General features: G+C 43.2%; 1 protein-coding gene across 2 annotated transcripts in view; it reads left to right on the top strand.

Moving 5' to 3' along the window:
- Window positions 1–12482, top strand: part of MAPK8IP1 (mitogen-activated protein kinase 8 interacting protein 1) — a 72352-nt gene that overhangs the window by 17480 nt on the left and 42390 nt on the right. Inside the window, exons 1-2 of one of the 2 annotated variants that reach the window (XM_081325212.1) lie at window positions 2437–2654; window positions 9676–9781. In XM_081325212.1, coding sequence (XP_081181338.1) covers window positions 2584–2654; window positions 9676–9781 — 177 coding nt within the window. In that variant the 5' untranslated portion in view covers window positions 2437–2583. Of the gene's footprint in view, window positions 1–2436; window positions 2655–9675; window positions 9782–12482 lie in introns of those variants that run through there. The other variant, XM_081325211.1, reaches the window with a different exon arrangement.

Here is a 12482-nt window from a genome sequence, read left to right as displayed (position 1 = left end):
CTGTCCCTGTGGCTATACTTTATATACCTGACTCTGTTGATGGAGCCTGATGCTCTATGGGGAAAAAAACAGATCCCACAAGCCTGAAGTCAGCCCATTCCTGTTTTACTGGATCAGACTAATTGCCTATTTGATCCACTATGACTATACTATCTCCAATGCTGGGCAAGGGAAGCCGCTGGGTAACTTACAATCTGGGCATAGTGGAGACAGCTATCCCATCCTGTTATATTCAAGAGTTTGGCATCCTCTTTTGAAGGTCCTGAGCTTTGGCTGCTGTCAAATAGAACTAGAGAGTCCATGGGCCTTAATCCAAACTGGCAGCTCTGATGGGAAAAGCAAGACTGAAAATAAAATAGACAGAAATAGAAAATATGATATATCAAATACATGGAAGTAATTTAGAAAAGCATATCAGGCTTCATTAAAGGAGATGAAGGCAGAAATACAGGGAGAGATAACAATGTCAAAAGGTAAATGGAATAAATTATTTACTTTTGTTTGGGCAGAACTCAGGTAAGTAAAAAAATACTGTAGTCAAAGTATTTTTTTTCAGGTTAATTAAATCTGTTGTAAAATTCTTGGGGTTGTGTTTGGGGACATATTTTGATTTTACAAGCTGGTAATCATTTGTCCCTACCAAATATGATACCTCCAAATATTTTGGAAGAATAATTTCCAGCTTTCTGAAAATTATCTAAGAAAACATTTTAAAAGCTTTAAATTCACCTGGGTTTTGGAATTATCCCGACATGTGTCTCAAGGTAATCTGCTTGGTTTTAATGCAACTGAGAGCAGCTTTGGACATGAAAAGTTGAGAAGCAAGCTGTGTGTTCAAATGCTTTGCAACAGCTCTAATCCTGTATCTCTGTGTCATCCATAATTGGCATCCTGCCACTCACCTTTTTCCTCCTCCTTCCCAAGAGAAACAAACACAGTTTCAACATGGAATTTGTTTATTTATACACTCCCTTCCCCCACAGCGCATTTTTTTTAGAAATATAAGACCAACACATTTCTTTCTGCAGCACTTCCCTTAAATCAATTTCACTGCTCTTGAGAGTTGCAATGATATATAGAATAATAAAGACTAGGAATTACTTCTTGAACATGTTGCCACACTTCGGCAACAACTGCCACACTTTGAATAGTATCTTAATGGCAGCTGCTCCATAGAGCAGGCTATTCAGGAAGAGTAGTCTTTAGATGAATTGATCACCATATGGAAACAGTTTTATATAGCTTCCATAGCAGGCATTTCCTGTGAATAGAGACTATAATGGGCAGCAAATTCAGTATTGTTGGATCTTCAGCCAAGCTGATAGGGGAAGATCAGAATTTGGAAATATATTGTAGGGAAAATGAATAAATCTTGGCCACTTGAGATAAGTATTTAATATAAACCTGTTTACTCCAACTGCTGTACTGTCTGTGGTTGATAGAAATAATAGTCAACAAAGCTAATTTCCCATCTGGATTGAGAAGGTGAATGCACACGTTAGAACAATTTTCCTTTAAAAGTAGGATTTATTGTCCTCCTGTATTACAAGCTGACCATTATATTATGGAATGGAGAAAATGGATTGAGTTTATCCAGAATAAGTATAGGGTCAAGAAGTTTTATCTAGCATTTGAATAAGTCTTCTTTCGTTTTCTTTTTTCTTTTTTTATTTTGTCTTCTATATATATTTAATAATGCTAAGTTTTGTTTGATCCTATATAAATTAGAGAGTAATGGATTTTAGAATTTATAGTTGTTAGTATATGGTTGTTTATGATTGCTTTTTTATATATATATACCTTGTATTTAGCTCTGGGAAGTCCGGGGGGGGAGGGGGGTTAGGGGGAGGTGGGGGGGGAGGAGGGAGGGGGGGAGGGGGGGAAGGGGGGAGGTAGGGAGGGGAGGAGGGAGGGGGAAGGGGTTTTTTTAAAGGAAAACTGTATTTTTAAAACTTTTCAATAAAAAAAAAAAAAGTAGGATTTATTGTCCTCCTGTATTACAAGCTGACCCATGAATTATTCCAGAACATTTGCAAGATAATATAGACAAAATAAACTTTTGGCTTGGAATAACAACTCCGAACCCTGGGGATAAAACAAGGCCTTGTATCTTGTGCTGGCTCTCTACCTCTCTAATTATACTTTTTTCTGAATTAGACTTCAAATGACTTCATCACCCAGTGGCACTTGGGGACCTGGTCATTTGCAGCCTGGTTGGGGCAGAGTCATTCCAAGGTCAAAGGCAGAATGATTGGGCAGAGCATCCTGCTGCTAATCGAGTAACCTGATTCCCTTTTCTCCCTTGACTGCAGCTGATGGGAGGAGGGAGTCAGGGAAGCAGAGGGCAGGGCTTGGCACCATCTCAATCCAGAGGAGTGTTTGTTTTTTTCCCCCATCCAGACAGCTGATTCCATTTATTTTTAACGAGCTTCCTTAGACTGTGCTGTGAGAAGCAGAGTGCAGCACAAACAGCAGCGGGGACAGGCAGGAGAGACAGCACAGAGGCAACGCTGCTCTCCTGTTTGAAGGAGCTTTCCCTTTAATAGGCCCTATTGCCTTCCCCTAAGACGGGGATCCTCTTAAATGAAGCTTGAACATAAAATGCAGTCGAGCACAGAGGAGGACAGCCGGATTGAGGATCAGTGGGAGAAATGGTAGGCGATCATCTGGCTGTTGGAGGGGCCCGTGGGATGGGGGATCAAGAGGTTTCATATACCTGCGTGTATAGCATTTAAAAGTAATTTGGCTTCCTTTATATCCCAGTGCAGAGGTCTTCATTGGAATCCTATAAGCAAATTATTTGTTGTTGGCCTTTAGCCCACATGTAAATTTGATTGCAAACTTTATATGTAATGTTAGAAACTAAAATGCTGCAGTCTGGATTGAGCAAGGAGCCCGGATCATTTACGATTCTATTAGTCCCCTCTTGGTCATGAATGGCTATGCTCCAGAAAGGATTCCTTATTCGCCAAATGAAAATAATTGTCTGTCAATATAGTTCCTCCTTGATGAATTGCAAGATATGCACAAAGGAAACTTGTGCTAGAGATAAGGCATAAATAGATAAATTACCTTGTCAATTGCAGGGATGCAGTATCTCAGCAACCTCAAATGATCCCTTAAGTATTTTTTATGATGCTGAGTGCAACTCCTAAGCACCCCAGAGTCAAACATATGGGACATTTTGAACTAATGGTCTCTGCTTTTTTTTTCTTTGTTACAAGGGAGAATGTGAGGTAGCCCTATGTCTGAAAGATTTGCCATAATTAATATTACTGCTAGGGTTTGAAAGGCTGTTCCGGAAGATGATGGGCTTTTAAAAACTTGGTTTGCCCATTCATTGACATTGTTGTAAAATCATAACTATTAACAGAAGAAATTTCTTGAATCTTGTGCCTTCTCTGATGTAGAAGATGGAATCACTTAATGTTTGAGGATAGTTGCATATATTCTCCATTGTTCCCCAGCTTTTCTTATCTTTCTTGTTCCCTGTTTAAGTATACTCACCTTGAGATGAATAAGTTACATCTTGGTTTTATAAAGAGACATTGTTTTATTACAACTTCATCAACATTTGCACACACGTAACTCATGGTGTAAGGGACGTGGTGGCTCAGTGGGTTAGGACGCTGAGCTTGTCGATCAGAAGGTCAGCAGTTTGGCGGGTCGAATCCCGAGTGCTGCGTAACAGAGTGAGCGCCTGTTACTAGTCTTAGCTTCTGCCAACCTAGCAGTTCGAAACCACGTAAAAAGGCAAGTAGAAAAATAGGGACCACTACGGTGGGAAGGTAACAGCGTTCCGTGCACCTTTGGCGTTTAGTCATGCCAGCCACATGACCACGGAGATGTCCTCGGACAAGCGCTGGCTCTTCGGCTTTGAAACGGAGATGAGCACCGGCCCCTAGAGTCGGAAACGACTAGCACGCATGTGCGGGGGAACCTTTACCTTTACCTTTTTTTAACTCATGGTGTAAGGAATTTGATGGCAAAGAGAATCCCTCCCCCATCAACTAAAAAAGTGCTGAGGAAAGGTTTCAGCTGGAAACCTACTGTGGAAGCTGCTCAATGCATTAGTTCTGTTTCATCGAATATGTTTCTGGATATAAAAACCTGCCCGTGTTTCCCAGTGTTTCTATTGATTTAGCAAGAGTGTTAAAGGACTTTAAAAAGCATCTGGGTGTAACCTGAGGAAGAAACTGATGAGATACAGTTATAGTCTATGAATGGATGACCAGTGTACCCTTTTTAAATCTCCACTGAGGAGCAGATACATGGACATGGAACTTCTAGTTCTCAATTTTGTATTTTGCCATTAGAATGGAGGCATTTTTCCCCTCAGGAAGGAGGAAGGAAGAGTGTATAAGAAAAGTAATCATAAGAAGATATATTTTTTAAATGTTGGTAGTTCCCTAGTACCTGGAAGTAACAGGGGTCAAATATAAACTTAAGACTTTTTTTTTCTTGCAATGCATTTCTGCTTTGTTCCCTGCTTGTGTGTTTGTCTTCCCTGACGTCTGACCACCATAGCAAGGAAAGCAATTGTTCTGCAGTGTTACACTTCCCATTCTCTTTTTAACTCAATAGCCCTTTTTGTAACCGCTTATGAAAACTGCTAGTTGATTCTGTTTTAATAAGAACCTGTTTGGGACAGAAACTCAGTTTGTTATCTCTGATATCCCTGTGGGCCAAGTAGATCGCACCGGAAGTGATAGGCCAGATACAACTTTTCAAGATGCTATTTGGAATACTGTGATATTTCTTAATCAGAAAGCATAGAGGGCATTTGAACTCAACTGCATCTTGTTCTTTTAACTAATCCAAAAGCCACACAAAGAAAAATTGGAGGAAAACTTTTATTGACTCGTAGAATTATTCTGAGTGTGCTGCCTCTCTTTATAGTGTGGTCAGACCAAGAAGCTCTACCACACTTTTGATTTTTCTTTCCATCTCAAGGTTTGCTGTTAGAACCTCACCAACCTATTGCTTGTCTACTAAATCCCTATGCAGGCATATTCAATCTTGTTTGGTTTAGATTATTTCCAGTGCAGCTCCCATCATCCTCTGTCAAATTGGCAAATGGTTCTTAATTCATCCTTTATTATTTTAACAAGCATTTAATACAAGCTGGAATTATTACAATGTACAAATTTCAGGCCTGCATCTTGTACTGGATGGGAAGAACTAGAATATTTCCATATACCAGAGTATGAGAATTTGTGAGGTTGGGAAAAATAAAACTGCTTCATTTGAGATGTCAAACCTGGCTATAGTTTTCTCAGTGATGGAAAGCAAGGCAAGTGCTGTGATTCAGGGTCAGCCTGTGGGTTCGGCAGTTGGGTCGGATGACTCAGAGGAGGAGGGGGGTGTTGAAGAGCTTGCTGAGGGGGTTGGAGAGCTTGCTGATGAGAGCCCTCAGCCAGGCCCCTCCCACCTGGTCACGACGCAGACCCAGCTGTGTGAGCCTGACAGCGTGGATGAAGATGACCCACAGCTGGCCCTGTTCAAGGACGCCCGACGCAGGAGGCAGTCAAGCAGGAGTAAACAGAGGAAGGCAATGGGGCACCTCGGAAGGAGGCAGAGAGAAGCCACGCCCTGAACTGTATAAAAGGGGAATGCGTGGGAGGGCTGGTTTGCTGAAGGCAACCGCTTGAATAGCTCCTGTTTCATGGTTCGTGTCTTGTTTGCTTTTGTATCCATAAATTTGGTAGGCTTAGTTCCAGCCTCTTGCCTTCTTGTAAAAGGGGTTGTCCCTGCCTTTTCTGCAGGGCCGGTAGCAGGCTGGTACAGAACAGCAATGGGGTTTGCATCTATTTTGTTTTGCTATAAGTTTTGTGTTTCACAGACTACCTAGGAGTAAATTTATGGAATGAGAAAATTTGGCATTTCAAGCTTTTACAGATTTTGCGCTAACTCAAACTAATACAAGTCATGACATCATCAAAATGACAGTGCAGATGACACAATTATGTAATTCAGGGGTCTTCAAACTTGGCCCTTTTATGACTTGTGGACTTCAACTCCCAGAATTCCTCAGCCAGCATGCCTGGCTGAGGAATTCTGGGAGTTGAAGTCCACAAGTCATAAAAGGGCCAAGTTTGAAGACCCCTGATGTAATTTATGTCACATTATAATGTCTGATTTCTTTATTTTCCATCTTTACTATTTTTATAAATAATTCAAGGTGTTGAACACAGTATTCCTCCCTCTTCCTATTTTCTCCCAAAAACAACCCTGTAAAGTGAGTTGGGCTGAGAGAGAGTGACTGGCCCAAAGTCAGCCAGCTAGCCGGCTTTCCCAAGGCAGGACTAGAACACAGAGTCTCCTGGTTTCTAGCCTGCTACTTTAACCACTAGACCACATTGGTTCTCTGATGCAAATACATGTAGCATTCGACTTACAACCATTCATTTAGTGACCGTTCAAAGTTACAATGGCACTGAAAAAAGTGACTTCTGACCGTTTTTCACACTTATGACCATTGTAGCATCCCCATGATTACATAATCCAAATTTGGACGCTTGGCAACTGGTTCATATTTATGACATTTGCAGTGTCCCGGGGTCATGTGTTCACCTTTTGCAGCCTTCTGACACGCAAAGTTGAGAGGAAACCAGTTTCATTTAACAACCATGTTACTAACTTAACAACTGCAGGGATTCACTTAACAGCTGTGGCAAGAAAGGCTGTAAAATAGGCCAAAACTCACTTAACAACTGTCTCACTTAGCAACAGAAATGTTGGGCTCAGTTGTGGTCATAAGCCAAAGACTACCTATACATGAATTGTGTCAGTTGTGAAATGATGTCATGACTCGCACGTCATTTTGCCACTTTTTGCCTCCCTCTGTGGACATCTATGTGGTAAAATACAACGTACTTGGCTCAATCTGATGCTTTTAGATATGTAGGACTACAGGTTCCATCAGCTAGAAAATCCAACATAGCATGGCATGAGGTGACTAGGGTGTAAGTAATAAAAGGGCCTCCTGATTCAAGAAGGGGCCCAACTGGCAAACAAGATGAAGTTGGCAAAGGCCTTCTTGGCCACAGCTGCCACCTGCTTTGGATTTTATGGCCAGTACTGATAATGAAATGTTTTAGTTATTTTGTGCAACGTTTATAAAATAATTATTTTAAATATAGCATTAGAAGAAAATAAGCTAAACCATCCCATGCAGGCTACGAATTGTGGCATTTGTAGTCACATATTAAGGACTTCAGATGTTACAAATTTTCATTGAACTACAGTTTCTCATTATAAGAATGAGCCTGTTAGGTTTTAAGGTACCTTAACGCCACCCCCAACTTTGGCCTTAATGTGAAGTTTAGAAGCTTTTGCTTGAATTTTAGATTAAAAACAGTTGCTGTATCCAATCCCAAGCAATTTATCAGATTCAGTCTCATTTCTGAATTTGGCTCCTTTCATCAATTATAGATAAATTCAACCACAGCTTGTCCAGTTTGAGTGTCACACTGTACTGATGATAATCTGAAATGGAAACTTGTGATCTCTCTCACCTTAGATGAGGGGAACATGTATGCCAAAACTCACAACAGTTCACTCTTATGATACTAAATCCCACTTTACTAATATATATGAATTCTCTTTTTCCCAGTTTTAAGGAAAATAGTAGATTCATTTCTGAAACAACAGGAACAACCACTACTTGACTATTGAAAACGATCTTTGATTTATGTGTCTCTTTTGTGTTTTGGCAATAAATGCATAGACTTGCCTTAAATATATTAATTAAAGTTCAGGTTTGCCTGAAAAATATGATGTTGCTCACATTACATTCTGTCTCTCTGTTCATGGGGATGCAGTGCAGCAGAGGTAGAAAAGCTATAGCATTTCAGGTATTTCTGAGCTGGGGCAATTTAACGCTAATATGACTCAAAGTCACAGATTAACTAAGCCTTATAGTTCAGTAGCATTTGGAAGAGTGCAGCTTGCTCAGAGATGGGGGCAGCTTAAGACCAAGAATAGCTACATGGTTTTAAACAGTATTTTCTTTATAGGCACTAGATCAATATGGAGAGCAGTCCTATGTGGACCTTCACTCATAAAACACAAAATGTCACAATTCCCAAAGTCTGTCTTCTAAAATTATTTCCCCTTAAATATTTGGTTGTTTCCCTTGATTGCTATTGTGGCTATTCATTTGGACAATTGAAGCTTCCCTATACCAAGAGTTTGCAAACTTTTTCAGGTTGTAGAAAGATAGAGAGGTAGAGAGGTAGAGATAGCAATAGATGAGAGAGAGACCTTTATGTATATAACTTTGTGCCAAATGCTAGAGTTCCATGGACCTTGTTCGAAAAACCCTGGCTTACACTAGTGAGTACAGTATTCTTGTACATTGCAGTACTATCAATTTCCTTTGATAGTTACTGCTGACAGAGGTGTACATTATAGATCTAAAGTAGAAAAATGAATGCAGATATTTTTCTATAGATATGTGAAACTGAACTGGAACTGATTAATCTCTGCTTAAATGGACTGAAGCCTATGGTTGTAGGGAAGACAGGAGAATGGGAATATCTCTGCTTTCCACAAGTGATTGTTGATCGAGACAGATTGTTTACTTTCAAAAACTCAACTATAGTATGCAGGAATGAAGAAACTGTATTTTGATCCTATTGACCCTAACTGAGAGCAAATTGGACTAAATAATGAAGATACACAGCAACAATCAGAATATACATCTATGGTGCTAGGGATCCCAAAATCCAACAGCTTTTTAGCATGTCCTGCTTGTTTTGTAATATAAAATGTGTGTCTGACTCTTGTGCACATATTATAAATTGATCAAATAAATACGATATAGCAATTGAATTTTGAGAAATAAGTATCCTTGCTGCTTCTTAAAGGCCTCAAGTATTGTTTTGATTTGAGGGGCGTGGTGGCTCAGTGGGTTAGGATGCTGAGCTTGTCGATCAGAAGGTCGGCAGTTTGGCGGGTCGAATCCCAAGTGCCGCGTAACAGAGTGAGCACCTGTTACTCGTCCCAGCTTCTGCCAACCTAGCAGTTTGAAAGCACATTAAAATGCAAGTAGAAAAATAGGGACCACTACGGTGGGAAGGTAACAGCGTTCTGTGCGCCTTTGGTGTCTAGTCATGCTGGCCACATGACCACAGAGACGTCCTCGGACAAGCGCTGGCTCTTCGGCTTTGAAACGGAGATGAGCACCGGCCCCTAGAGTTGGAAACGACTAGCACGCATGTGCAGGGGAACCTTTACCTTTACCTTTATTGTTTTGATGTAAGAGAGATATCACCATCTAGAAAAGTCTACCTGGCCTTCTCATGAAGTTGTCCCTGAGTGTTTCAGTAGCTGAGATGATGCTTTTCTGGTTCAGCTGTGGTCCACTGCAAGGCAACATTGCTTTTTAAGACAATGAGGCTCTGTGAGTGAGCTGTTCCCTTTGTTGCAGATATTCTTGTCTTACTCCTTCTGGTTCCAAATACAACTGCGTTAGCAGGTTTTTCAAGGAAAAAAGTGGCTTGATGGCTGTTTGAACATATACATACAGTCCGGAACCTCTGAGATTTTTTGTAGACCAGGTAGATGAATCCAATATGAAAGATTATTTTGCTTTCCTTCATACTGAGCTTCGTAAGTTCTTATATGCTTGTTTTCTCTGATGGATAATTGTATGGTCTTTGTGTTATCTAGGCTTACCCATGACATCAGTCTAGAAGAGTTTGAAGATGAAGATCTTTCTGAAATTACTGATGAGTGTGGAATCAGCCTACACTGTAAGGACAATTTGGCCTTACGGGTAAGAATATCAGTGTTACCCTATTTATTCTTGGTCATATAATTGGGGATATAACCCACAATCCTATCTCAAATCTGAACCTTGGATAAGAAGAAACTAAGTTATTTCAATCCCAGGAGAAAATTGTATCAATATCTTCCTTGAATAACTCATTTTTTCACTTCATTTTTTTAAAAAGCTTTGAATATCAGTAGATCAGCCTCCCCACCCACCCACCTGGTGTCCTTGGTCAGGCTGTTTGGGAATCTAGCATTTGAAATCCAACACATCTGGTAGATACTAGGCTGGGAATGCTGAACCTAGCTACTTAGGATGAAATTGAAGTCTGAATATGCTTGCCTTTATCTCCGTGCTGCTCCTTATACTGCAGTTGAGGCCTGTGTCACCCTGAGGCACCATTACTGCAATGCACTCTGCCTTGGCTGTATCTGGAAGAATTCGGGCATGAAGCAAATGCAGGTAGTATGCTTGCTGTGCTTCCATTAAGTAACATTTTAGGCACGAGGGTTCTAGTCTGGGACTCATTCCCAGATGCAGATGGAGCAGATAGGCTTGATCTGTGCAGATACAGTTTTCATCCTCAGAGAAATTGCCTTCTGTCAGGTCCAAAGCCACTGTGCTTCCTACATGTATAACAGCAAGTTATAATGCAGTTGATTTGTTTTAATTCAAGTTTTAAATTGAGAACTTCTTATATGAAGGAAGAAGAGAGATTTTTGCTTAATGAACTAAGATCAGTAGTATCTTTACAAATATGTAATATTAATCATAATTTTTTCCCACTTGAAAACATCTTAAATTTAGGGCATACATTATGCTAAACTACAGCTGGTTGGATTCTCCTATTGCTTCAAGTCAGAACCAAACCATATTATATCTTTATTGTCCTCAATATGGTTTGTTAGCTGTGGGTTCTCAGAGAAGGAGTGTCAACACAACTGAGAGCTGCCAGGTATGACCACATATGATTCCTTTCTTTCAGACAAGTACCGTATATACTTGAGTATAAGCCGAATTTTTCAGCCCATTTTTTGGGCTGAAAAACTCCACTTCGGCTTATACTCCAGTGAACAAAAAAAAAAGAACTGTCCCTTCGTTCGGAACAGGCTGCTGAGAGAAGGGAGCGGCAGAGCCTTGCAGAGCTGGCGGCAGTCCAGCGTTGTTTCTCCCCCTCGTGCGTGCGTGTGTGTGTCAGACCCACGGGAATGGCTGGTAGGGAAGCGGCATTCCGGCATTCCCCCCCTTCCTGTGTGTCGAGCCCACGGGGCTTGACACACAGAGAAACGCAAATGCCGGACTGCCGCCACCTTTACTAGCCATTCCTGCGGGTCTGACACACACACACACACACACACACACACACACACACACGCACGAGGGGGAGAAACAACGCTGGACTGCCGCCACCTCTGCCAGCCCTGCAAGCCTCTGCCGCCCCGGCGTTGGTGGTCGAGCTCTTCGGAGCCGGCAGAGAATCTCCCGCAGGAGGAGGTCGCGGCTTTCTCTCTTGCTTCGGACTGCAAGGATTTAAACTCCAGGAACAAATCCCGATGGAAGTTTTTTTTAAAAAAATACTCCTCCAGGTCGGACAGTGGACCCAGGCTGAGGTCTAGGGGTAGTGGGGGGGGGGCTCGCGGACATAGATGGGCTCAAGTGGAAGCCAAGCAGCCCTCCCGAATCTGGGCTTCTGGACGGAGCAGCCGGTGGTGCGTTTCAAAAAGCAGAAAAGTTGGATTTTGAACATTTCAGCAGCGCATCTGCACCCGCTGCTTTTAGAAAGTACGAGGACCGGCAACTCGGGAGGCCGTGGGTCAAGCAGGCTACGCTTCCCCAGGCGCTGCAACGGCACCCATCCTCCCCCGCGAGTCTTCACTACCTGGCCCCTGCAGAATCGTGGCGGCGCCCCCGGAGAAGCCTACCCCGAGGCTGCGGCCGATTTTTCCTTCTCCAGGCATCTGCCGCCCAGAGCGTTGTTTCTCCCCCTCGTGCGTGCGTGCGTGTGTGTGTGTGTGTGTCAGACAGAAACGGGTGGCAGAGGCCTGGAGAAGGAAAAATCGGCCGCAGCCTCGGGGTAGGCTTCTCCAGGGGCGCCGCCGCGATTCTGCAGGGGCCAGGTAGTGAAGACTCGCGGGGGAGGACAGGTGCCGTTGCAGCACCCGGGGAAGCGTAGCCTGCTTGACCCACGGCCGGCGGGGGAGACCGGTGCAGGGACACGCCGGGGAGCCTCCGCCGTGGGGAGGTGCCGCCACTGCCTTTCGCTCCTCCACGACTGCGGAGGCTTCCCGGCAGCGACCTCGAGAGCCGCAAAGCAGGAGCGCCCGCCGGACGGGTCGCGGCTGGAGGGCCGACCTTTTTCCTTCCGTGTGCGGAGCGAAGCGCTTCGACTGCGTCGTGGAAGCGCCACCCGAGAGTCTTTCGGGTGGCGGATCCAGCCCCGCCACGGGCGCTGAGTTTGAAGAGAGGCTGGGCCTCCCGCTGCATCAGCCGAGAAGTGGAGTTGCCGGTCCTCGTACTTTCTAAAAGCAGCGGGTGCAGATGCGCTGCTGAAATGTTCAAAATCCAACTTTTCTGCTTTTTGAAACGCACCACCGGCTGCTCCGTCCAGAAGCCCAGATTCGGGAGGGCTGCTTGGCTTCCACTTGAGCCCATCTATGTCCGCGAGCCCCCCCCCACTACCCCTAGACCTCAGCCTGGGTCCCCT

Source organism: Vipera berus (genome assembly GCF_964194415.1).
Source record: "Vipera berus genome assembly, chromosome: 1".
NCBI classification, from domain to species: domain Eukaryota; kingdom Metazoa; phylum Chordata; class Lepidosauria; order Squamata; family Viperidae; genus Vipera; species Vipera berus.
Note: the sequence above shows the minus strand (reverse complement) of the source record. Positions and strands in the feature narration are given on the sequence as shown.